At 44.3% G+C, this 26,420-nt stretch overlaps 1 protein-coding gene across 1 annotated transcript in view; it reads left to right on the top strand.

Moving 5' to 3' along the window:
- Window positions 1–19,938, top strand: part of MTHFD1 (methylenetetrahydrofolate dehydrogenase (NADP+ dependent) 1, methenyltetrahydrofolate cyclohydrolase, formyltetrahydrofolate synthetase) — a 54,320-nt gene extending 34,382 nt beyond the window's left edge. Inside the window, exons 16-28 of the mRNA XM_005874033.2 lie at window positions 538–640; window positions 3,091–3,167; window positions 3,756–3,896; window positions 5,275–5,343; window positions 5,599–5,710; window positions 5,824–5,963; window positions 8,537–8,578; window positions 11,169–11,269; window positions 12,064–12,241; window positions 14,604–14,711; window positions 15,220–15,372; window positions 18,391–18,484; window positions 19,691–19,938. Of these exons, the coding sequence (XP_005874095.1) occupies window positions 538–640; window positions 3,091–3,167; window positions 3,756–3,896; window positions 5,275–5,343; window positions 5,599–5,710; window positions 5,824–5,963; window positions 8,537–8,578; window positions 11,169–11,269; window positions 12,064–12,241; window positions 14,604–14,711; window positions 15,220–15,372; window positions 18,391–18,480 (1,314 nt within the window). The 3' untranslated portion in view covers window positions 18,481–18,484; window positions 19,691–19,938. The remainder of the gene's footprint in view (window positions 1–537; window positions 641–3,090; window positions 3,168–3,755; window positions 3,897–5,274; window positions 5,344–5,598; window positions 5,711–5,823; window positions 5,964–8,536; window positions 8,579–11,168; window positions 11,270–12,063; window positions 12,242–14,603; window positions 14,712–15,219; window positions 15,373–18,390; window positions 18,485–19,690) is intronic.
- The last annotated feature ends 6,482 nt before the right edge of the window (window positions 19,939–26,420 follow it).

Raw genomic sequence — 26,420 nt, 5'->3', positions numbered from 1 at the left:
TTGGGGTTGTTGAATTAGCCACAACGCTTCTTGGTCACTGCTTATTTAGGGCTAGGTTTAGGAAAATGCCTCTGGTGCTCAATTATTGGGACAAACATGTTAATTTTTCTTTAATCCTCACCCAAGGATATTTTTCCATTGATTTTTAGAGAGAGGGGAAGGGGGGTGGGGCAGAGAAACATCGATGTGAGGGAGAGACATTGATTGGTTGCCTCCTTCAGGGCCCCTGACCATGATCTTGTCTGCAGTTGAAGTACATGCCCTTGACCGGACTTGAACCTGGGACCCTGCAGTCTGAGGGCTGACGCTCTGTCCACTGAGCCAAACCAGCCGAGGCCAAACATTTTAATAATATTTTGTACACATGTGACTAGTAATTCAGCGCTTAGCAAAGGGGATCATAGTTTTCCCTTCTGAATTTAACACGGTTTCTATTTCCGAGAGGAGACCCTATCTGGAGACAGGGAATCAAAAATTTTTTAATTTATTATGCTTTTGTTTGGTTTGTGTTATGTTTTAATTTTACTGCCTCTTCAGAGACTAGGCATTGAAAAGACCGACCCTACCACACTGACAGATGAAGAGATAAACAGATTTGCAAGATTGGATATTGATCCGGAAACCATAACTTGGCAAAGAGGTACGAGAGCCATATACACGCCCCCTCTGCTTTGGTTATACTGCACACGCCACGCCCTCTGTAAGGGTTGTTAACATGTGAAGTCTGGAAGCTTGCGTATTGATATTTTTATGGTTAAGACATGACCAAGATGATGACTTACTCATTTTTCTGGCCACCTCCATCCATCTCTCTCCTTATTAGCTGTATTCAAACCTCCTTTTCTTGGGCAAGTTGGACGTTTGCTGACTATTCAGTGTTGATTGGAGTGAGGGTGGTTTCAAAGAAGTTCATGCATAAACCAAAAATAACATTTTGCAAGTTTTATTTTATGAAAAAGTTTTAGTGTCATGAAGTAGAGAAATTACGTTCAGTCACTTCTTGAATCACGTTGGCCTTTGTTCTCAGAACCCTTGTCTGGCATAAGTGACTTTATTTTTCTTGCAACTCTCTAGCTTGCCTACTCAGTTCACCTCTTTTTTTTTTTTTAATGTATTTTATTGATTTTTTTACAGAGAGGAAGGGAGAGAGAGATAGAGAGTTAGAAACATCGATCAGCCGCCTCCTGCACACCCCCCACTGGGGATGTGCCCGCAACCAAGGTACATGCCCCTGACCGGGATCGAACCTGGGACCTTTCAGTCTGCAGGCCGACGCTCTATCCACTGAGCCAAACCGGTTTCGGCTCAGTTTCACCTCTTTTTATTATACTCTGTTATAACAAAGTAGGTAGCCTTCAAGGTTCAAACATGCAATTTAGTGAGTTGCCTGGCTTCACTGCCATATGTTGCTTTTCTCTATGTACAACTAGCCCAGCTTAGAGTTTTATTTTGTACCAAGAGTGCATCCATCTACCCTGGATCACTACTGGGAAGGAATTTTCATCGTCATGCGGAATGCAACTGACAGCCAATTTATTGACTGTTTTGTGATTTTCATTGGCTCAGTAACTGTTCTAGCTAATGGCATTTTTAAGATGACTCTCAGCATATAAAAACACTGATGTTTCTCTTTTTTTTTGCTTCAATAGCTTTAGACAGATAGTATAATATTTTATGAGGAATAAGCTAAAGATCCACTTTGAAAATTTAGTATCTCATTCACTTTTCCTTTGCTTTAATGTCTAATTTATGTTTTCTAAGAAAGCAAAAGCAGACCAGGGTGGGGAATGGATTTTACCTGTTGACTGGCTATTTTATGCAGAGAAATTAGATACAAGGAACTTGACACTATATATTTTTTAAAATAAGGGTACGCTTTAACAACACATTATATCCTTCGTTTAGCAAGTGGGCGGCAGTGTTTGAGTGTGTGTCCCTCTGAGTGCTGTACAAAACTGCTTTGGGTGTTTATTAGTTTTTATAGAAAATAATTTGGCATGTTATCAAGTGTCTTAAAAATGCCTCTCCTCTTTGACCCATTAAGAGTGTAATTAGCGCATTGTTGTTCTTTTTTTTCCCCTCCTTTTTATTGAATTTATTGGGGTGACACTGGTTAACAAAATTATTAGGGTTTCAGTGCACAATTCCACAACACGTCATCTGTACACTAGTATTGTGTGTTCACCACCCCAAGTCAAGTCTCCGTTTTGTATTTTGTTATTGTTTGACGCGTCATACAAAAAAAGAACATTGGACATACACTGAAATGTTAACAGTAATTTGTCCTGGGAGACGGAAGTAAGACTAGTTAGCTGGTTGATCTTTGTCATGTTCTCCAAGGTTATACAATTGGATAGCTATTCTGTCATCTGAAGGGAGGTGATTCTTCTCAGCGTGCTGAAGGGAAGAGCAGGCCTGTTACCCAGCATGCTTCTAAAGGCATTTGCCTGGCCCTGCGCTCATGGCCCTTGTGTTTCCCAGGATGGTGTAAGACCAGTGAGTCATCCCGCAGAACAACACAGACCTCTGCCTTTTGAAAACTGTGGCCTGCTGTTTTTCTTGTAAGCTCGAATATGCTTTAAAATAGGTTCCAGATTCCTAGTTGTTTGAGTTATCTAGACAGAATAAAACCAAGCCAGTCCACACTTGTTTCTTTAAAAATAACTCCTGTAGCCCTAACCGGTTTGGCTCAGTGGATAGAGCGTCGGCCTGTGGACTCAAGGGTCCCAGGTTCGATTCCGGTCAAGGGCATGTACCTTGGTTGCGGGCACATACCCAGTAGGGAGTGTGCTGGAGGCAGCTGATCGATGTTTCTCTCTCATCGATGTTTCTAACTCTCTATCCCTCTCCCTTCCTCTCTGTAAAAAATCAATAAAATATATATTTAAAAAAAACAAAACTCCTGTACACTTACTATATATGTACATCATGTCTTAATTTGAACCCATATTCTAGCTTTGCCATTTGATTTGAAATCAAATGTTAATAGATGGGCATTAAGTTGGACTTGTTGCTCTACAACTTGGCTGGTTCCTTTAACTTCATCGTCCTTTTACTAGCATTGTCCTGTGTCTTCCCTTTCTGCTGTAGTGTTGGATACCAATGATAGATTCCTGAGGAAGATCACAATTGGACAGGCTCCGACGGAGAAAGGTTACACACGGACGGTAACTGTTTGTTCCTTTCTAAGTAAATTAGTTCCAGTGAGCCATATCCTTGCTCCTTCTGTCCTCCTCCATCCGCTCCCACCCGACTGGTACTGCCAGGTGCTTTTCTGCCTGTTCCTTTTAAAGTGGAAGCGAATAGGTGTGTGGGATTGAGCACTCCTGACAGCTTTTGCAGTACATCCTATGTGTCACCTGTGTGTTTTTTTCCCCGGGCATTTTTTCCTGGAGGTGGAGACCCAAGTGAATATCAGTGCACACAAATTGATTAAAAATGTGGCCATTTTGCAGTATGTCTCTTTGGTGTAAGAGCTTCCGGGTTGTATTTTAGGGAAACCATAACTACAAGCTGCTTTCACAGGACTGTCCTACTAGAATATTTATTTTAAAGATTTGACTAATCAAGGTCTTGGAATAATTACAGATTTTTTCTGTTGGGGAGAACTATTTTCATTAAGTTCTCTGTGTATTACTGTTATTCTACCCATTTAAGCTTTTGTTTAAGCTGTGGATGCAAACAAGGATTACTTTTGCAGTTCACTGTTGTGGTTTAACAAAGTTTTCCCTGTTGTGTCTCTTTCCTCCCAACAGACCCAGTTTGATATCTCTGTGGCCAGTGAAATCATGGCTGTCCTGGCTCTCACCAGTTCCCTGGAAGACATGAGAGAGAGACTGAGCAAAATGGTGGTGGCATCCAGCAAGAAAGGGGAGCCCATCAGTACCGAAGACCTGGTAGGTACCCCACGTATGGGCCAGATAGGATTTTGTTGCTGACAAGGTAATTAGGGAATTTATAAAATGTACTTCATGGTGAGTAATAGGTAGTATGCTCCAGTTATAGGCCACAGGTTTCAGATGGTTTGAGCAACATGTTCAACCTCAGTATTCACAGAAGTGGGTAGATGGCTTCAGTTTGCAGAGGGCACCAGAGTCCGAGTGCGGCCCTTAGTTGCTGAGCTTGGGGTCACACCCTGGCCTCTCCCCATGACACCTCCCTACACAGAGGCCACTTGTCATGAGTTTGTTGGCTGCCACTGTATCCACGCTGATAAACACATTGGGAATAATTCATTATCCAGTTATCTGATGGTCCTACAAGGCTAGTTCTCTACTTCAGATTTATTTCTGAACTGTCTACATGATAATATGAGGTTTGAAATGAGATGATCTTATAGATTAAATTTCTTAAATTGATTTTAGAGGAAGGGAGAGAGAAAAATATCAATGTAAAACAGAAACGTTGATTGGTTACTTGTTATATGTGCCCCAACCAGGTACAGAACCCAGGCATATGCCCTGACCAGGAATCCAAACAGCGACCCTTCGGTGCATGGCACAGTGCTCCAACCAACTGAGCCACCCAGGCCAGGGCTAGATTAACTCTTTAAAGGTCTGTTTGTGTTGACATACACCAGTATGGTTGGCCTATGATTAAGCAAGCAGTATGTCAATATGAACTCATTCCAATGAACCAGATCCTTGGGGGAAAACATTAGCATCCTCTTTTCACAGTTAGTATGTGTAAAAAAAGAAAATTGTTTTAAATTTTTACACCCAAAGCAGAAACTTCAAAACTCATAAAAGTGAATATAAATGGGGTCTATAATTTTATTTTACTTTGTCACCAGTTTTTTCAGTTGTGGTTGGAGGGCTTAGAAGAGGGACCTGGTATTTAAGATTTGGTATTGAATTCCTGGGTAAATTCTTAGTTTTTCCACATACTGAATTTGGTTTGTGGCCACTTCTGCCCAGACACCAAAGTTACAAATAATTCATTACTCAGAGAACTACCATCTGCATGTGTAAACTAGATGGATTCCCCTCGTCCAGCAGCAACAGAGCTTGATTGAGATGCTTGTTTCCAGAGTTACGCTTTTTCCAAGAATTACATGTGAATGTCATTTTTATTCTAGCTGTTCTCTCTGCTTAAAATAACTGGCAAATTCAGAGTATATCCAGAAAAAAATAAATAACTGAATGGTCTAGTTCAGGTAGAACTACTAATTGGTCTAAGACGACTAAAAAAGGAAGATCTAAGAGTGCTGAATTTTGTGTTAGAAGGTTGGTTTTTTGCTGGTCGGAGTGAACACATCGCGCCTTCATTTTACAGGGGGTGAGTGGGGCACTGGCCGTGCTCATGAAGGACGCGATCAAGCCCAACCTCATGCAGACACTGGAGGTGAGCAGAGTGGCGCCAGCCTTTCGGATCAGTTTTCTGTGTCCACACTTTCCTTGGGGAGTCAAGACTTTTCTGCCTGCTCGTCTCTCCCCATTCTTCCTCGGGGTTGCAGTTGGGACATTGCTGTCATAAAGAGGCAGCTTCATGTTTAACTTTCGGGATGTCTTTTTCTTTGGGATTCCAACTAACTTTCCTCTTGATTGTGGGATCCGTTTCGAAGCAGGATTCCCAGATTCACTGTCGTGGTTTCCACAGGGCACTCCGGTATTTGTTCATGCTGGACCGTTTGCCAACATCGCACACGGAAACTCCTCTATCATTGCAGACCGCATTGCACTCAAGCTTGTTGGGCCTGAAGGATTTGTAGGTGAGTCTTTTTGCACAGTCAGTGAATAGATGTTTTTTTGTTTGGTTTGGTTTTTTTTAACATCAGGGGAGTTATAATAGCATTTTGACAGTTGCTTTTCTCCTTACTTACAGTGACGGAAGCAGGATTTGGAGCAGACATTGGAATGGAAAAGTTTTTTAACATCAAGTGCCGGTATTCCGGTCTCCGCCCTCACGTGGTGGTGCTTGTTGCCACTGTCAGGGCTCTTAAAATGCACGGAGGTGGCCCCACGGTGAGGATCAAGAGTAGGAAGAGTCCACCCTGGTCGGTAGCTCAGTAGTTAGAGCATCAGCCTGCAAACTGAAGAGTCTCAGGTTCAATTCCCAGTCAAGGGCACATACCTGGGTTGCAGGTTTGATACCTGACCCCAGTTGAGACTTGTGTGGGAGGCAACCAAGCAACCAATCTCTCTCTCTCTCTTTGCCTCTCCCACTCCCCTCCCTCCCTCCCTTCCACTCTCTCCAAAAGTCAATGGAAAAAATATCCTTGAGTGAAGATTAACCAAAAAAAAAAGAGAGTAGGAAGAGTCTGATTGTCAGGAATAATCTGAAGGCTAAAGGGAAGCTTCATGGCTTGTGCCTGTTTCTTCATTAGCAGCTCTTATCTTCATGATTAATAGTGTCAGAAGCAAGGGATGTTCAGGCCGGCAGCCTCTTATCACTCGGCACGACCAGCTCTCAGCATTTTCAGAGGGCTGGAATTGGCGTCATGGCCTACCTTTCTGAGGAAAACATCTGATAATATCTAAATGCCTCCAAGGACATGTGCTTGCTATTCCCTCAAAAAATTCCTTTATGGTCAGACTGTTCTTTTAAAACATGTCCCATTTTTCCTCCAAAGAGTGACACTGGCAGCCAGCCCACGGAACTACTTAGCTGAGACGGGTCAGCCCTTCTGGGGAGGTGCACGCCGGAGGGGACCACCAGCATCCTGCGGTGGGTGGGGAGAGGGAGATGCTCGAAGATGCTCGCTCGGGACTGCCTGTGGGCAATGCAAACAGGTTAGGACTGGGCTATTTCACCTCCAACCTGAACCTTGTGTTTTCTCGAGTCCCTATGGGTTGGAAATTTCACTTTACATCCTGTTATTGTAGCACCTCTCTTTGGCACTTACATGTGAAGACATGGTGCTGGTGTTCATAAATTACTTGAATTCAATTCCCGTCCTAGGAGCTGGTCCTCTAACTTGAGAAAGAAGACCTCCCTCCCCTACAGAACAAAAGCAGTGTTTCTTAGTGTAGTGGCCACTACAGCAGTTCTTCTCAAACCTTTGGTCTCAGAACTTCTTTATACCCCTAAAAATGAATGAGGGCCTGAAAGAACTTTTATTTAGGTGGGTTATATCTATTGATATTTATTACATGAGGAATTAAAGCTGAGTTAATATTAACATAAATTTTTTTTATTTTTTTAATGAAAAGTTACTGTATTTTTCCAAAACAAAATTCAGGTATTGTACATTTTTCAGATCTCTTCAGTATCTGGTTTCGTTGAAGGCCACTGGATTCTCTTCTTCTGCATATGATCTTTTGTGATATCCCATGTCCCATAGTCTTTGGAAAAGTCGGTTATATACTCCATGAGAGAGAAAGAGTGAAAATGGTATAATGTCTTAGAATTATTGTGGAATAGTCTTGACCTTGGAGACCCCATGGAAGGATTAGGTCTCCAGGCCTCACTGTGAGAACCGCTGCCATAGCACGGCCCCCACCTCTCCAGTTTTGCTTGTTGTCCCTGAGGTACAAAGCACCCCTAGCCCAGGACGCCCCTTTCTGCTAGCAGTGCAGCATGGCTTGACTCCCTTTTCCTTCCCAGTTATAACCAACATTTCTCTCTTGCACCCCTGCACTCATCCTCACAACTTTGCACCTTCATTTCCTTTCTCCTCATCTCATGGTCTAAAAAATATGCCGGGCCCTTAACCTGGGCAGCACTGAGGAGGGTTGTATACACACACCTCTGCCAAGGAGCCAGACCTGCTGCTCACATTCCCTCGTGGGGCTACGTATGAGGCCAGAACGAGGTGGCTCGGGTCCCTGCTTCCAGCCCCACCTCTTCGTGACCCCTTGTGGAGTTGGAGCACTGTAGTCTCTGAGGAATGGGAGCAGTCCAAGCTGAAAAACGGAAGGCTTCTTAATCACTGCCCATGGCCCGCAGTGGGGTTCCTGGACCAGCACCTTCACCCCCATGCTCAGCCCTGTGGGTGCAGCAGGGCCAGGCCACCAGGTGCCTCTCTAACAGTGAACGTATGGCTTACGTATCCTGAGACCTTAAAGTACACTGATCAAGGAAGAGAACCCGTGTGTGTTGTTTCCCTCCTGTTGGTATTGCTCCTGCATCCCGGTTCAGATCCACAAAGGCATGGGTTGGCTCTGCAGACCAGCTCATGGTCGCAGCACAGGGCTTGTCACAGACTCCATTGGCGGGCATGTCAGGGTGGCCTTCGGAGGACTGACGGCTGCCTTTTCTCTGTACTAACCTTCACTTCCACCCCTCTGCTGTGGGCATCACTGAGATGTTATTGCCCCTGACTAGACTACATCCTCCTTCCCCCCCACCCCTGTAGATGCATCCTTTCTCACCACCGACGTTTAGGCCACAAAGGTCCACTCTTCTCAAAGCAGCCGTTTTTGTTCTGTGCTGTAGGATTGGTCATATGTCCTAAATCCTTAGGGCAGGAAACACCCTAAACTGTCCTATATCCCCAAGCCTGCAGCTCCTGGCCTTAACACATGGCACATGCCAGTTTAAGCTGATATTTAATTGTAAATAGAAAATGCCTCTGACTTTCTTCCTTTCCTTCCAGGTTACTGCCGGACTGCCTCTTCCCAAGGAGTACATAGAGGAGGTAACTCCAATCATTTCTAATTATTTGACCTAGAAAGCACCACTGGCTGAATCAGCGTATCTCAACCGGCTCCTTTGGAGATGAGTGGAGCTATCACTCTGACCCAGGCTTGCTCCCAGGAATGCTGAAAGGCTGCAGTGTGCCGAAGAATTGGATTAAATGCAGTAGGGAAGAAGTGCCTCATAGAACAGAATTGCCCCACATAGGATACCAGTAAAACCACTGCCCTCGATCAGCGGTGGTTTCTCAAACTGGGAGCAATTTTATTTCCAGGGGATGCTTGACAATGTCTAGAGACATTTTTTATTATAATAACTTGTGGGGAGTGCTACTGGAATTCAGTGGGTAGAGACCAGGGATGCTGCCAAACATCCTTCAGTGATGCACAGGGCAGCCCCAACTACAAGGAATGCTTTGGCCCAAAATGTTAGAAGTGATGAGGTTGAGAAACCCTGCTCCAGACTGTTGGAAGTTTCTTTGTCTTCCCTGGACTGGCCGGGTGGATTACCAAATGCCATTCCAATCAGAAGCAAACACAAGGACCTTTTTAGGGATGTCTTTTCTTCTGCAGCACCCTGGTTATTTTTCTAGGCAAAATTTCCATTTGGTTTGTAGCGTCAAGCAGGAGCTCAAACAGTTGTGAGCTTGAACCTTTTCATATTTATGTCATTTACCATCAAAGAAACATCTCCAGAGTCAGTGTGGGGTGGTTATGAGAGAGGCCCTCGAATGAGATAGTAAGGTCAGCCGCTATCACTAATTCAAATTTTCTGATTTTTTTTTGGAAACTTAAATTATCAAGCAATACAGGTCACTGTTTAGGCTCCAAATGAAGTATTTCAAAAGCAGCTAGAAAAAATTGTCAGTGCCTTGAGTCTGCCTGTCTTCTGAGCTATGATTTGCCTTTTATGGTCATTTGTCTGACTCACGCGTGGGAGTGCAATTCACGGTTCTGGCCCTACTGCCACCCCACCGCATTCCCTGTGTCTGATTAGAATGACTGCCCCTAACGGCCCAGCTGGTATCTTCATTTAAGAAATTCCACTTATTTAAAACTGTTCTCAATCAGCCTTACATATTAATTGGTTTTCATGTGACTGGAGGTAAAGAATTAGCAGTGCTTTTTGGAATATCAAGTAATCCTAATCTTGGTTTTCAGTTATTAAAGGAAAACATAAATCATGATTATAAGGATCTCAGATGTTTTAATACTTTTACCTATTTTTTTCTGCTGTTTCATGGAATCCCCAAACTCAGAGCTATTACTGCTGGGTTTTGCTCATGATCCAGTGTATATCACTTTATATATGACTATTACATATTTTTTAAATATTTAATGTATTTTTAAGCTTATGTTAGTATCATACCCTTTGTATAAAAGTTAAACAGTATGAGAATGTAACGTATAACTTGAATCTTCTTAACCATTTTCTGTATATTTCTCAACATTAAAACAAACTTCATGATATATACATATATTTTTCTATTTGTCCAAAAATGGAATTAAGTTCTCCATTGCTTTGCAACTTAGTACATTCTTTTGCAACTAAATACACTTTTGACAGGTTCCGTGTAATACAGATTATCTCATTTTTCATAACATCTCCATGATAAACATTTATTGAGTGTGTATATTATAAATCCCCTATGAAGAAAGTTTGTGTTATTTGCAGTTTTTCAGTGCTGCAGGAAACATATTTAAACGTATGTTTCCTTAATTTCTTTCCTTTAAATTACATGTTATTTGGTTCTTACAAATGGCTTCATGTTGTTTTCTGTTGTCCCCAGTAAAGGCTCATGGTTAAGTTCCTTAAAACCTCTGTGATAGCATCCCTGATTTCCTCAAGTTTTCTGACAGTACTCGTAGCAGCTGTACAATAAGTACCAGGCACTGTGCTAGGCTCTGTCTTCTGATGGAAGGGTCTGTGCAACACTGAGTAGAGTTAGTGAGTGCCATTATATCATATGAGTACATAAAATCTATAAACATAGGGGTTATAAACATAATTTATTTAAGGGCATCTGATTCCCTTCGAACAGCAATCATGCTATTGAGATATGGTGTGATGGCAGCAGATAGAGCAGCTCTCGTGTTGCCAGGACAGCCAGGACACGAGCACCACTCCACTCCATGTGCACGTGGTGAGGCCGCACAGTGTTAGCGGCTCCTCAGCGCACACTCGCTGAGGTGGGAGATACGTCACTGACCTGCGCGCTCTCAGCTGGTCCCGACAGGGAGTGGCTCTGGCTTGAGGAGACAGGTTCCCCTTTGAGAAGAATCTGGAGCCCTAACCGGTTTGGCTCAGTGGATAGAGCGTTGGCCTGCGGTCTTAAGGGTCCCAGGTTCGATTCCGGCCAAGGGCATGTACCTTGGTTGCGGGCACATCCCCAGTAGGGAGTGTGCAGGAGGCGGCTGATTGGTGTTTCTCTCTCATCGATGTTTCTAGCTTTCTATCCCTCTCCCTTCCTCTCTGTAAAAAATCAATAAAATATATTTTTTTTAAAAAAAGAAGAAGAATCTGGAACCGTCTTCAGCTGTGCTCTCTCTGACCTCACAGAAGGACCAACACCTTCACTGTTGTTTTTACAGAACCTGGAGCTGGTGGAAAAAGGCTTCAGTAACTTGAAGAAACAAATTGAAAATGCCAGGATGTTTGGGGTCCCAGTGGTGGTGGCTGTGAATGCATTCAAGTAAGTGCAGCGCCGGGGCCCAGGGGACTGTGGAAACTGGTCAGAAAACGTCTCCTGGAGCTTTTAGCGCTCTTGATTCAGTTACTCCTCTTGGTTGTTGAGCTGTGCTTCAGGGGCCTCTGACGGGCACCACACACGGCACAGGGAACTCGTCACCTCGCCCACTGAGGGTTCAGGCTCAGATTTGGCTCCCCTGGGTCCCCTCCCCTCCACCGGGTGAAGTGGGTAACACATAGGCCCGACGTTAAATGTTCTGTTTGGTGTCCAGAGGCCTTTTGAGCTAACAGGAGATCATAGCCCTACAGAGTTGCATTATTTCTCTGAGCCTGGTGGGATGTTGTAATGACAAAGAGTCGAACGTATTGAGCTGGAAGTGTTCCTGCGAGAGAGGACTTGCGTGGGTTGTGTAAATATTGTAATGCTGTTTTTGGTCTTGTCATAATGGCCTAATCACAGCAGAATGGGAAGCAAAATATTTTTAAAGCGAGTACATATTGATTCCTATGCTATACCTGGAATGGTCTGGGTACTTTGACATCTCAACCTCATCACATCCCAAATGAAATAAGTGCTATGATTATTCCCACTTTACCCATGTGGAAATCCAGGCACATAAAGCTTAGGTAACGGGCCGAAAGTCACCTCGGTAGTAAATCGTGGAGCTGGGATTCAGACCCAAGCAACATTACTTGATTAATGTCCATTTATCAGCAGGGCTTTAATGGCAAAAACAAGAGAGATTCTGTCCTTCTCAGGCACTGTCAGTGCTCTAACATGAAGTGCTGCCTTTTCAGGACAGATACAGAGACCGAGCTGGACCTCGTCAGCAGCCTCGCCAGAGAACATGGGGCTTTCGACGCCGTGAAGTGTACTCACTGGGCAGAAGGGGGCAAGGGTGCCCTAGCGCTGGCTCAGGCCGTCCAGAAAGCAGCTCAGGCACCCAGCAGCTTCCGGCTCCTGTATGACCTCAAGGTGGGTTACTTGCTCTATGCAAAAAGCCAGTGAGGTTTCTGTGTGGCTGCCTCTGTTCAGAGCTGTGTTTAACAGCTTCAGCTCTGTGGGTCTGATTCTCATGTAGATGAGTTACACATCCTGGACCCTCAACTCTAGACAGCTTTCTTACCAACTCATATTGCTGCCTACACACAGAGTAAGGGTCCAGGCAAGAAGACCCTGGGAGGTTGGCTCACGTCCTAGCTTTTGGAAAGGCTCACAGCACATTTCCTCTGCTGGTAGGAGGAGGGGTCATATATAGGAGGGTAATTCACTACGGCCTTTAACCCAAGGCACCAACCATATTAGGGCAAGTTGACACGGGGCTACAGCAAGGCTCAGATACGTTTTCTCACTTCCTGGCACAGAGCTGCCTCAAGTTCAGAGAAGCCCTCGGGTGCAAAACCACGCACCCCAGCAGGCTTTAGCATTTTTTCCATCACTGAGTAAACTACATGATGTCTGGCCCAAGCAGAAGCACTGCTTATTCCGTGAACAATAAAGTATAAAGTTAGTTCAGAGAAAGGTTGTTTATATTATAGAGTTGTGTTTTGTTTTCATTTCTCTGTCCATGTATTTCAGGATGTGATTGGACATTAAGTGGTATGCCCACAACAAGGAACTTCATTAGGAACTTGGGATGGATGTGGTAGCTAATTCTGTTTGTATTCTCTAAGTGGGCTCTTGGCTTGGTTTTTAAAAGATAATCATACACTTTCAAAAATTGACATAAAAAAAGCCATAAAGGGTTATTTCCAAAGGTAGGAGGAAGAAACCCTATTACTCTTGAATTTTAACATTCTTTTGTTTCTCTTTGCCTCTTGCATATATAATACACTGGCAGTTAATTAACACTGCCCTGTGGACACGGACATTTTCCTATGGAGCTTTAGTTTCACAGACGGGTTTGAAAATCTATTCAACCGGTGGTCTTTTCAGGAAATGCCATGAACACAGATGCGAAGCCTTTCTAGGCATCCTCTCTAAGCACCCCTCCGCAGTGCCTACTGCTAGGAGCCCCAGGCCTTGAAGGCGAGCAGGAGACCTGCTTCGTTATAACCCATTTCTGCTTGGAACTTTGCTCTGAAAAACAGGAGGCTGCCACTTTTTGTCTTATTCCACATCTGTTGGTCTTAAATCACCCTTCCACAGAGTACTTTTGCTTCAGAAGTTCTGAACATGCCTTGGCACATAGAGCCCAGTCACAAGATGCATATGACACTAATCTCTGTTGCATCTTTATTTTATTTTTTAAATAATATTTTTAATTGATTTTTTACAGAAAGGAAAGGAGAGGCATAGAGAGTTAGAAACATCGATGAGAGAGAAACATTGATCAGCTGCCTCCTGCACACCCCCTACTGGGGATGTGCCCGCAACCAAGGTACATGCCCTTGACCGGAATCGAACCTGGGACCTCTCGGTTCGCAGGCCGACGCTCTATCCACTGAGCCAAACCGGTTAGGGCACTGTTGCATCTTTATAAGCCATAACTGAATAGTTGCTTTAATCGTATCCATTATGCAAAACCCTTTCATAAATTATCACTGTTTAGTTCAAAAAGGAACTTTTTTTTTATAGGTTATTATTCCTTTCCAAAAAATAAAACTCACCCAGTGCATTCTCTTAGCTTTAGTTGCTAGGGAGTAGAGTCAGATAAATGGACTAATTTTAGTAATTTGCTCATCCAAGTTACCACTGAGTAGCTTTCCTTCCCAGTTCCTTTGCTGTTTGCTGTGATTCCCCCCACTGGGCAGCAGGTGAGAAGCCAGGCGCCCTGTTGTGGATAATCAGCGGGGCCAGGCCCTCACCAGTTAGACCCCTGGCCTCCGACCACTGTGCTCTGCTGCAGGTGCCACGGAGGGCATAGCCTTTCACACTGTTCCCACTTCATATTCACCATAGAAGTCACCAGATTGTTTTTTAAAACTATTTCTAAGTAACAGCAATTGCCAATCAATATGTTATATGAAGAATAGCATCTACTTCTCATATGCAAACCGGGAGTTATGTGGATGGATATCAGTTTTATTTCATAAACAGCTTTGACAGGAGACTGCTTTCCAGTCATAGAACATTATTTTTTACTTATAAAGAAGTAATTATTCTTGGGTAGTCATCAATATTGTTTGTGATGTACCTGGTGAGATCCTAAATACACACACACAGAGAGAAACTACCTCTGTGGGACATTTTCCACTTATAAAATCTGGGGCTTGGCATTAAAAGAAAATGTTCTAACCCAATAAACCTCAAACTATTTGCATGTCTGTATATGTATATAAAAACATCTTCTGGCCCGTGTTCCAGCGATGGTCTCCCCCTCTTTTCTGTCTATCAGCTCTCTGTAGCGGATAAAATCAGGATCATCGCACAGAAGATCTATGGGGCAGATGACATTGAATTGCTCCCTGAGGCTCAGCTCAAGGCAGAAGTCTACACGAAGCAGGTAGTTGTCTGATTGTTTTGTTCTTTCAGCTGTTTATAAAGCAGCCCCGAGTTCCCCTAGCCGATAAGCACCCACTGCTTTCCCTCCTCTGGCAGCAGCCTCTGCCCCTCTGAAATAGTGAGTGTGCATTGGGTGATCCAGCCCCAAGTTCTTTATCACCACAGGTGGTATATGAGTGTGTGGAAAAGCCAGGAGGAATTGTGGAATGTCTTACTAAAGTATTGAGAGCTGGCCTTGAGTTGTATTGGCTATATAGATGAAAATAAAATACTCACGTTTGGGATATGGTTGAGTACTTACTCCCCTCACCCAACAGATTCTCTCCGCACCCCCCTCCCCGCAACTTTTTTTTTATTTAACTAAGCTAGAGGGCAGCGAGGTGGAGATGGGTATAAGGGGAGTTGAAATGTTTCAAATAAATTGAAGCATCCACACCATCGCGCCCAAAAGCTCTTTCTCGCGGTGTCAGCTTTTCATTTGCCCCGCTTCTGTTCCCTTCTTTCCCCAGGGCTTTGGGCATCTGCCCATCTGCATGGCCAAAACACACCTGTCCTTGTCTCATAACCCAGAGCAAAAAGGTGTGCCTACCGGCTTCGTCCTGCCCATTCGCGACATCCGTGCCAGCGTCGGGGCTGGTTTTCTGTACCCCCTGGTTGGAACGGTAAGTGAGTGCTGCGACTCGTCTTAAACTGAGTGCGAAGCCAGCAGGCAGATGCCAAATGAGCAGAGTTCATTGCTGAGGAGATAGTCAGAGTCGGGCCTGTTAAGGATTAATCCTCTTGCTGTGGACCCTCTGGTGTCAGTTCAAGGATGACGCATGACTACTTGTGCTGAATAACAATTCTGTTTCCCAGTGACAGTGTGACTGACTGAATCCAGGATGGGCCCAGTGGATGGGCTGTGATAGAGCTTGTTTATAAGCACAACTGACATTCATTGGGCACCTTTCACGGGTTAATTCTGTGTTCCCAACAGCTATGAGGCAGGACAGGGGCTCTGCACCTGCTGGGTCTTCTTGACAGGCCTCGAGCTTATGCCGTGGCTTTTATGCATATTAAAGGAGGAAAAATGCTTAAGGGCATAGTCGCAGCTTGAACTTTGTCCCAGGGTTAGCATTGATCTGGTGCCCAGGTTTCCCCCTTAGATCCTGTATCGGCAGATTGTACTTACCTGCACACAGGATTGAAATATTAAACTCACTCCCTACACAATGAAAAGGAAATCAATAGCCCTCCTTTTGGAACTTTATTATTTTTTTCAGACAGTAAGAAAGTGGTAGGAGGTGGCATTATAGAGTCAAAAGTGTGTAACAGTAAAGCCGAATCCTGTTTTGAGCTCTGCTGATTTTGGCCATGGGCTTGTTATTAAAGATATGACCCCGCTCCGCTCAGCTCTCAGTGTGGGTCAGGCAAGTGCCTGCACCCCTGTGTTCCCTCAACCTCGCAGGGAGCAGGAGGCTTGGCTATGTCCTGATGTTCATCTTTGTCAGTCCTTGGGGTTTGTAGAAATTCCTTTTTCATAGGAATGATAACCCGTTTGCCCAGCACCTTGAATACTGCAGAAACATGTCCTTTCTAGAGGAACTGTTAGCAACTGCCGGCTGAGAGAGCAGTAGCTGCCGTCTGTATTGTCACGATGATGTGTGTGTGCAATGGGTGACTAACCAGGAAAGCAACACTGGAAGTGGTCAGGCCAATGCGTTTGCCTGTAGTGCAGAGAGAAACACATCCTGCCCAGCTCAAGACTCTGTCATCTAGAACAAACTCTCGCATTAGAAGCCAGCTTGGACCAGGACATTTCTGCACATAACCTAAGTGGCATAACCTAGATGAGCACTATTCTTAACGCCTCCTAACTGCTATTGCAGCCTGAACAGGACTGAGGATTTGAGTATTTTATGTATTAATTCAAGGTGTGGTGGTTTCTTTTCAGAATTTTATGTCTACATTCGTATGTGTATGTACATATAATCTTTTCATTTTTAAAATTTTCTGATTGTCAATATGACCAATGTGTAGGGAGCAAAATCTTCTTTGGATAAGAGTAAAAATACTGAGAATCTTTATCACTGTTTTGGGGACCATCTTTAGCATCTTCTGCCAACATGCTCATTTATGTCTGCATCAACGGCACAAGTCCTTTGTCTTTATAATGCCATCTTCAGGCTTGTCTTCGAGGTCTCAGGACCCATCCCTTCCTTCCTCTCCTTCCCCCACTCCCAGCAGTGGCTTATCTCTTATAGAATTTGAGGGTAGAGACCGACATCAGATCCCTATAGTATGTTCTAGGGCAGCGGTCGCCAACCTTTCAGACCTCATGGACCACCAATGGCCTGCGGACCACCAGTTGGCAACCGCTGTTCTAGGGAGTACTGGTTGGCATTCACATGTCAGAATTAAGTTTTCTAAAGTGTAGATGTTTTGTGTCACAGAAGGTGACTCATCCTATTCTATGACATTTTTATAGTTAAGTTATAGAAGTTCAACTTAAACTATTTCCTGTCTGGATCTGATTTGGAACCTGTGAGTATTCATTATATAGAACATTGTTATAGATAAAATATACTGACTTTTCACTTATAAGCCTTATGAATTTGCACCTAAGTAGATGTTTGTCAAAGCCAAGTCTTTAGAAAAGAAGCAAGTGCAAATATAAGCCATACGCATTACTGGTTCAGTCTTAAGCCAATTTGGACGAGTAAGAATAGTGGTTGTAGCCTGGCTGGTGTGGTTCAAAGGTTGAGCATCGACCTCTGAATCAGGAGGTCACGATTCAATTCCCAGGCAGGACATATGCCCGGGTTGTGGGTTTAATCTCCGGTGGGGGGCGTGCAGTAGACAGCCAATCCATAATTTTCTCTCATCATTGATGTTTCTATTTCTCTCCCTTTCCCTCTCCCTTCCTCTTTGAAATCAATAAAAAAAATTTTTTTAAAGAATAGTAGTTACAAAACCATGTACATTGTGTAGAAAATGTCTTGGCCCAAGTTAAAAGATACTAATTTCTAATGATGTGTTGCTGTAGCAAAAATACTATGGGTATCTATGCAAATTTAATTAAAACAAAATGTAAAAGTGGACAAGCCTGTACCTCCTTTTGGTCTTGTGAATTGAGGGCGGAGGAGGTGAGTAACTGACTCCTTAGCCTCCTCAGCACCTGCTGCTTCTTGTTGCAACTGTCAGCATGGAAGAGGAGAGTGAGGCCTGGCATTTGGTTTGCTGAAGGATCTGAGGGTTTCTCTTTGACGTTATACAGGAGAAGTGACTTTATTTTTAACTAGAGGCCCGGTACACTGATTTGAGCACCAGTGGGGTCCCTCGGCCTGGCCTGCAGGGATCGGGCTGAAACCGGCTCTCCGACATCCCCCAAATCTGTGCACTGGGCCGCTTGTATGCATATAAGATCTTTGGTTAATCTCTTTCCGCCCTCCCCCTTCCCTCTGAGATTCATCAGTCTGTTCCATGTTTCCATGCCTGTGCATTGAGCATCTGCCCCCCTGGTGGTCAGTGCGCGTCATAGCTACCAGTCGCTTAGGCTTGTGTGTGTGTTAACAAGAGGAGTACCATTTTGTTGACAACTATAAAATCATATTCTATCTTTGTGCCTTGGGCTTTCTATCTGAGGGAAACATGGGGAAAAATCACCAAGTTTATTTGGAATGCTATTTCACACCTCCTAGATGAGCACAATGCCTGGACTCCCTACCCGGCCCTGTTTCTATGACATTGATTTGGACCCTGTAACCGAGCAGGTGAATGGGCTGTTCTAAACAGGTAAGTTGTTTCTGATGAGAGTATTGCCATTTTCTTTATGAGACATACCTATGAATTACAGGACTCCGACTAAAGTGATGTCATTTTAGATATTGCTGAGGGGAAGGGGGCAGTAATGAGAGTAACACATTTTTGGAGGAAGAGCATGGATATCACAGGTTGGCAGTGAGGGGGGAAAGCCGCTGCCTCTTGAACTAAGGAGGGACTGTAGCGGAAGCTAGGCCTCCTCTGCTGGAGCCCAGGAGGCTCTGAGTTCCGGGTTGATGGTACAGGAGCAGCTGAGGTCTGTACTCTGAATAGAGCAGCTAAGAGTTGGGTAAAGTCCTCGGGAGTAGAAAAGAGAAGGAAACAACCATGCAGTTCTTGGGTCTTAAGTGAAAGGCCCCAAGTACGCATCACAATGAATGAGCCATCCCTAGACACATTCAGTTTAATTTCAAAAGCATCAATGATGAAAATCCTAAAAATCCTTCTCCAGAGAAAGGCTTGCCTATGAAAAAATGAGAATTAGACTGAACCAACCTGTCTTAGCAGCAGTAAGAGGAATACCCTCCAAGTTCACAGGGAACGACACCCTACCAAATCCATCCAGATGTTTCAGGCACATACAGGTTCCCCAGCCCGTATCTCCTCTGAGGAAGGGATTTGACCTTGTACTCCAGCAAAATGAGGAATAAACCAAGAAAAAAGAAGACATGGTTCTCAGGAAACTGAGTCCAGATCTAGACAGCAATGAAGTACAAGTGACCTCGGGTTACAAGTCCAACGTGAAACAGGAGGAGGAAGGCCTGAGAAAGACTAGGAAGAGCTAGAAAAGACAAGGGTATCAAGGGGTCATGCGAGCCATAGTCCTCACCTGAGCAGCCGTAAGGATGGTTACTTACAGAAACAGCTGCTTCCACAGAGGAGACGCTGTGCTTGATGCTGAGGGAACACATTCCTCAAGAGGCAGGTGTGACGTTGGAAAGGTCATCCTGGCTCATGCCTGGTCTGGCCTGGCACAGTGTTCACACAGCCATGATGTAAATGCCGTGCATTGTTTCCAGGTCTTTGGACTGGCCGGCCAGGGGTTGTGGGAAAAGATGTAAATGATAACCGCTTTGGTAGTGCGAGAGGGTGATGGTGTAGTGTGGAAGGGAAGAGGAAACATTTCAGCAGTTAGAGGAAATATTCATTCCTGGTTTTTGTTTTTGTTTTTCCTTCTAGATTGTCCATCTTCAAGAAGCTACTTTGCAAGTTAGGCCAGTGTGTATTCGGGCCTACGGGCAGGAGAGTGGAGAAGCCGAGAGAAGTCAGCCCCTGCCTCGAAGATCTTCTGAAAGAAATAGTGGGAGTTTCCCCCAAAGCCCTTCTTTGGTCTTAATTCCTATCATCATGTCTAAATGAACATAAAGCATGCACACGTCTATTTACTTTACTGAAATTTCACAGAATAAAAGAAAATGATTTTACTATCTTTGTGTTCAAATATAAACTGCAGCATTAACAGACTGCTGCAATCTCTGCTGTCCTGGGTGAGCTTGTTGGTCTGGCATACACTGGGACTAAAGAAGCAACTTGCAGTATGTACTTTATGATACTGCTCTGTTTACAGGGGAAAATGGTGCATGCTTGCATATTTCTGGGAGGGCATATATCAGGAGGAGCAGGATACAGAGGACGTACCTTTTTATCATATCTTTCTATGTTCCTTTTTTAAACTATATTTTTATTGGTTTCAGAGAGGAAGGGAGAGGGAGAGAGAGAGAGAGAAACATCAATGATGAGAAGGAATCATTGATCAGCTATCTCCTGCATGCCCCCTACTGGGGATCAAGCCTACAACCCATGCATGTGCCCGGACCAGGAATCCAACCGTGACCTCCGGGTTCATGAGTCAATACTCAACCATTGAGCCACACCTTTACCCTGAAAAATAGTGCTTATATAGGCTTTTGTCCTGAACTCCCTTGGAATTCTCATTTCTTTCTCAGCTTTAGCACGGTTTATTTCTAGAGTCCTCAAGGCTGGCCATGCAGTGCTAACTGTAGGTTAGCCCTTTTTGCTTTATTGGTTCAGCAAATGTTTATTGAGCTTTTACTATGTACCTGAGCTCTACTACCTACAGAACATTTTTTTTGCTCAAATGTTTTTCCTTCTCTTGTTTTTTATCTTTTATCTCTTCTTCCTCTCCCATTTTTTCCTCCCTTTCCCCCCTAGTCTTCCTGCGTTAGATCCTTCCAGAAGGTATTGCATCTTCACGCGTTGGCAGAGCAGTATTTTTCCTGGGGTTTTTGGTTTTATTATTTTTAATCCCTTAGGTCAGTGGTCGGCAAACCGCGACTCACAAGCCACATGCGGCTCTTTGGCCCCTTGAGTGTGGCTCTTCCACAAAATACCACGTGCGGGCGCACACGTACAGTGCGATTGAAACTTTGTGGCCCATGCGCAGAAGTTGGTTTTCAGAAAGGAGATAGACGAAACAAGTATACAAGACGCGTGTGGATAGGAGAGTTGGAAGGGGTTGACCTCAGCGAACGTACCTCAATCAGATTGAGGACGTTTTTAGCAAAAGCCAGCTTAGGAGTACCCTAATTAAGTTAATAACAATGTACCTACCTATATAGTTTAAGTTTAAAAAATGTGGCTCTCAAAAGAAATTTCAATCGTTGTACTGTTGATATTTGTCTCTGTTGACTAATGAGTTTGCCGACCACTGCCCTAAGTTCACATCAGTGTTGTAATTCACTGTTTTATAGTCCAAATAAAGAATGGTGGTACAGCCCAGCAGGCATGGCTCAGTGGCTGAGTATCAGCCTATGAACCAGGAGGTCACGGTTCAATTCCCGTCAGGGCACGTGCCCGGGTTGCAGGCTTGTTCCCCAGTGTGGGACGTGCAGGAAGCAGCCGATCAATGATTCTCATCGTTGTTTCTATCTTTCTCCTTCTCCCTTCCTATCTGAAAACAATAAAAAATATATTTTAAATAAAGAATGGTGGTACTTTGGGGACATATGGCAAAGGGGTCATGAGTGCAGAACCCCTGCTCCCCTTACGTTGTGCACTTCCTGGCAATGGTGCACACTCAATGGCGGCATCAGTCCTGTTCCAAAGCATCGTGCAGACCCTGTTTCTGATGTTTTTTCAAATGTCCTAGAAAGCTTCATCGGGAAGGGGCCTTTGGGAATGCAGTTTCGTAAACAAGGGAAGAAAGCAGCCTATTGTCAGACGTCGTGACTTAAAGACCATCTTAAAGGTTTTAGGCTCCTTCCTATCACCAAAGGCCATGTGGGTTTAAATCCTCAATGTTGAGGCCTGGGCAATGTTGCTAAATGGTTGGAGTATCAACCTGAGTACTGAAGGGTCATGGGTTTGATGTTCAGTCAAGGGCACATAGCTGGGTTGCAGGTTCCATCCCTGATCACAGTTGGCACGAGCCAACCAATCTATGTGTCTCTCTCACATCGATGTTTCTCTCCCCCTTCTTCCCTCTCTTCCCTTCACTAAAAAGCAATGGGGCCCGGCTGGTGTGGCTCAGTGGTTGAGCATCAACCTATGAACCAAAAGGTCCCAGTTTGATTCCTGGTCGGCACATGCCCAGGTTACCGGCTCCATCCCCAGTTGGGGATGTGCAAGAGGTAGCCAGTCAATGATTCTCTTTCATCATTGATGTTTCCATTTCCCTCTCCCTACCTCTCTGAAATCAATAAAAATGTATTTAAAAATAAAAAAAGCAATGGGAAAAATATTCTTGGGTGATGATTTTTAAAAGTCCTTAATGTTGATAGGAAAAATAAACACAATTAGTGGGAGAGAAGGTTTTATACGCCAAAGATTATAAACAAAGCCCTAGTACAATAAATAATGCAAATGTTTCTACTAGGTCTTGCTTGGGGTGAATGGACCATCACCAATGCAAGAAGTTCCTAAGTAGAAGTGCAATATGCCTTGAGTAAAAATTCAAATGTTACAAGTTGCTTTTTTCACTTGGTGATAAATCTTAGAGATCTTACTTCATCCGCACTTTGAATTGCACTGTTACTGCCCACCAGATGAACTTGCTGAGGTCATGTGGCTCCACAGCCCCTGCTCTTTACCATCATTCTGCCTTTCAGAGCTCTTCCTGCCGGGTTGCACAGAAATGGACGTCCCACTGTGACAGATGGAAAGCTGCCCATTTCACACCCCTTCAGAAGGAAGGGACGATACAAGGTGGAAGAAGCAGAGGGAAGAAATAAAGAGGCGAAGAAGGCTGCCAAGCAATTATTGATGCCATGGGTTTTATGGAATTGATTCTTCAATCTGATAAGAGGTGTGATCAAGAGGAGGCATACAGAACAAAAAACTGCTGGCTAATTGAAGGCCTGGATTCAAAACCTACAGGAGAATTGTTGCCAGAGAAGGTCCAGTGCCTTTACCTTGGGGCTAAGAGTCCTTGCAGATCACTGGCCTCCCTGTCCTCATTCCTACCCTTCTCTGGGCTGCTAGTAATGCCTTCCCTTCCCATATTCGTAATATTACTGACAGATTGCAGCTTCTCTGATCTGTACCTCAGAGGCTGTTGCTATGCACTGAAGATGTATATACACTCTTAATCCCAAAGAGAGACAGCATGTATGTGCTGTCAAGTGAGGCAGACGACAACAGAATTACTGTTGCGTTTGTGTTGGCTGGTGCAGCCCTAATGGTGCCTAGGAACAGATCCAACCAGCAGAGAGCTGGAGCCACAGGTTCATTTGATGGTGTGCCAGGGAAGAAGGGGTGGAGGCTTCCTCCCAGATCTCTAAAATGTAGGAAGTGTTACCAAAGAGTTAGAAACCATTTTTGGTAGCTTCAGGCCCAGGGTGTGGGTAGATAGGAACCAGGATGGGAGAAATGGTATGATCAGTAGAGAGCAGATAAATATGTAAGCTCTGTTTTATTGGCGTACTGTATCTGGTGATGCTAACGAGATAAGCTGTAGGTAGGATAATTTCTCATCAGATGGGATAGATATATTTATAGCCTGTTTCTCATTATATAATGAAAAGCTACTAATGGAATAACAGACAATGATAAGGGTAACAGCTTCCTGTCACTTAAGTGAGTTCAGGGATGACAGATTTCTTTCATGCATGAGATACTGGATACATTTTTTTAAAAAAACTAAAATACGGCATTGACTTCTTGTCATATTATAAAGAAAAAACACAGTGCAGTATTTTATGTATAGTATTATATCTTTCAGTGTGTGTGTGTGTGTATAGTATTATATCTGTCAGTGTGTGTGTGTGTGTGTGTGTGTGTGTGTGTGTGTGTGGTAGAGGTCAGGGATGAGTTATTTGTAATAGGCCTTAAAGAAATCTGCCCTTTAAATACAAAATCAATTCACCTCTAACCTCAAACCACCCTTCAGTTCCCATTCACTAATCTTTTTTTCTTTTAAGTGGGCCCTGGATGGAGCTCAGTGGTTAGAGCATCAGCCCGTGGAACAAAGGGTCTTGGGTTCAATTTCCAATCAAGATTTTGTACCTCAGTTGCAGGCTCAATCCTAGCCCTAGACAGGGTGCATGGGGGAGGCAACCAATTGATGTGTCTCTCTCACATTGATGTTTCTCTCTCTCTCTCTCTCTCTCTGCACCCCCTACCTTCCTCCCCTCCACTCTTTCTCTTTAAAAAAATCAATTGAAAAAAATATATCCTCAGGTGAGGATTAAAAAAAGAAAAACAAGTGGAGCCCGGGGGGGAGTGGGGGAGTCAATGGGGGAAACGGGAACATCTGTAATACTTTAAAAAAATTTATAAAGATACATTTTTAAAAAAAGAAAAGCAAGTGGAATAAGATCTACAAGTTATTAAGGTGGACTTTATTGTTTTAACCTGTCCCTTGTTTCATTTTCAACTATTTCCTAATAACACAGATGTGCTACCCTGTCTTCAATAAATAAGCTCATCTTATTTTTGCCGGAAATGTTGCAAATTCCCAGATCTAGATTTGTGAAAACTTGGATCTCAGTGGGTAATAGCGCCTCCATTGGTTATGCAGGTATGGATTTCTTTGGGCCAAAGTTCAAAACTGGCAGTAAGCAGGGTTAGCAACCCTCTGAGGATATAAAAAAACATATTCAGACGTGTTTGCTGAATGAACAGGTAAATTGAATTCTTAATTTCAACTAAACTAGATGCTTATGGGTTTTCTTGTTTTATAATCCTTGTTCCTTCTATCTATGAATTTAAGATCTTGACAACTTGGATAGAGCATCGTCCTGGGGACTGAAGGGCCCCAGGTTCGATTCCAGCCAAGGGTTGGAGGCACATCCCCAGTAGAGGGTGTGCAGGAGGCAGCTGACTGATGTTTCTCTCTCATCGATGTTTCTAACTTTCTATCCCTCTCCCTCTCTGTAAAAAAATCAATAAAATATATATATTTTTAAAAAGATCTTGACAACTTGGATTCAGTTTTACTATTGTGTTATCACAGTTCTTTCCTTAATGAGCCACTGTGAAAGCTATAGAATCTTACAAAGGTAAAATATATTCTTGGAAAAACATCCAAAAATGGATAACTGAGATTCACTCTCCTGCAGATCATGATCCTATTGAAGAAAAGGGGTGAGTACAGCCACTGTTCAGTAGTTCTTCCCTCCACCATAACAGGTTCTTCGTCTGGACGAGTGATGGGGGGGGGGGGGGCGGGAGGAGGAGGCAGGAACTGAGCATCCTGCAGGACCTCACAGCTGGAGCTCCCAGGAATCCCTTGTAGTTAATATTACATCCGGAGCAAGTCACCCTGAGCTCTCCCAGCAACACCTTTCCTAGGTGTTCATGAAAACAGTGTGTTATGTGTACAAATAAATGCTTGTGGTGCTTTTCACTATGGCCAGCAGCTTGTTTAAGGATTCAGAAAATGGCCACGGCCGGTGTGGCTCAGTTGGTTGGGCATCCTCCCGCACCAAAGGTTGCCGGTTCTATACCTGGTCAGGGCACATGCCTGGGTTGCAGGCTGGGTCCCGGGGCGGGGAGAGGGGGCGTCCTCTATATTTCTTCCTCTCCCTCTCTCTCTAAAATACATATTTAAGATTCAGAAAATGTATGAAAATACACAACCTAGCCTGGCAGGAAGTAGATGCTGCCTACGCCCTAGGCTCTGATGGGACTGGAACTCTAAGGAAAGGCTCTCCACCCGCCCCGCCCCCGCTCCACTCAGTTGAGAGGGACAAGGTTAAACGGGCAGCCAGGAATGCCCTGAAGGGAAATATGGGTAACTTGCAAGCTACTCAACTTATTCTTGGAAATATTTAAGGCATAAAAGACGGGCGGGGCTGGGTTCCTGTGCCCTTCTCAGCTTGTGCGCACATAGGGCGCGTCATCTCTACCTGAGGGTCTGGGCTTTGGCCTCTGACAGCCCGTTTGGCAATGAGCCACGATGACTTCATTACACCCAAACCCACTCCGAGGAAAGTTTTTTGTTGTTATTGTTTCGATTCGTATATGTAATTTTCTCTCCAAACAAACGAGATCCTAACACGCTGCACAGGTTTTTGTTGATTGATTTGAGAGTGAGAGAAACATCGATTTTATTGTTCCACTTCTTTCTGCATTCATTGGTTCTTACATGTGCCCTCATCTGGGACTGAACCTGCAACCTTGCCGTATTGGGAGGACGCTCTAACCAGCTGAGCTGCCCGGCCAGAGCCCACGCTGCACTTTAAGTCCTGCTTTTAAAATGTTCTATCTGCTGTGTCTTTAAATATTCGGTTTGGGATGGTGTGGGGTTTATAATGAGAATGCCTATCATCTGAAACCAGATTTTGCTACTTTGCGTCTCAGAAAATGTGGGGCTCCCGACCCGGGTCCCCTCCCCATCCGCCGGCTCTCTCCATGGTCCCCCTGCCCTTGCCGGGATGTGGACGCGTGGCAGGGTTCGCGCCGGGGCTCCGAGCTGGAGGTCTGCTCCCACCTGCTGGGTGGACCTATC

Source organism: Myotis brandtii, unplaced genomic scaffold (assembly GCF_000412655.1).
Source record: "Myotis brandtii unplaced genomic scaffold, ASM41265v1 scaffold423, whole genome shotgun sequence".
NCBI classification, from domain to species: domain Eukaryota; kingdom Metazoa; phylum Chordata; class Mammalia; order Chiroptera; family Vespertilionidae; genus Myotis; species Myotis brandtii.
This window is presented reverse-complemented; position numbering and strand designations above follow the sequence as displayed.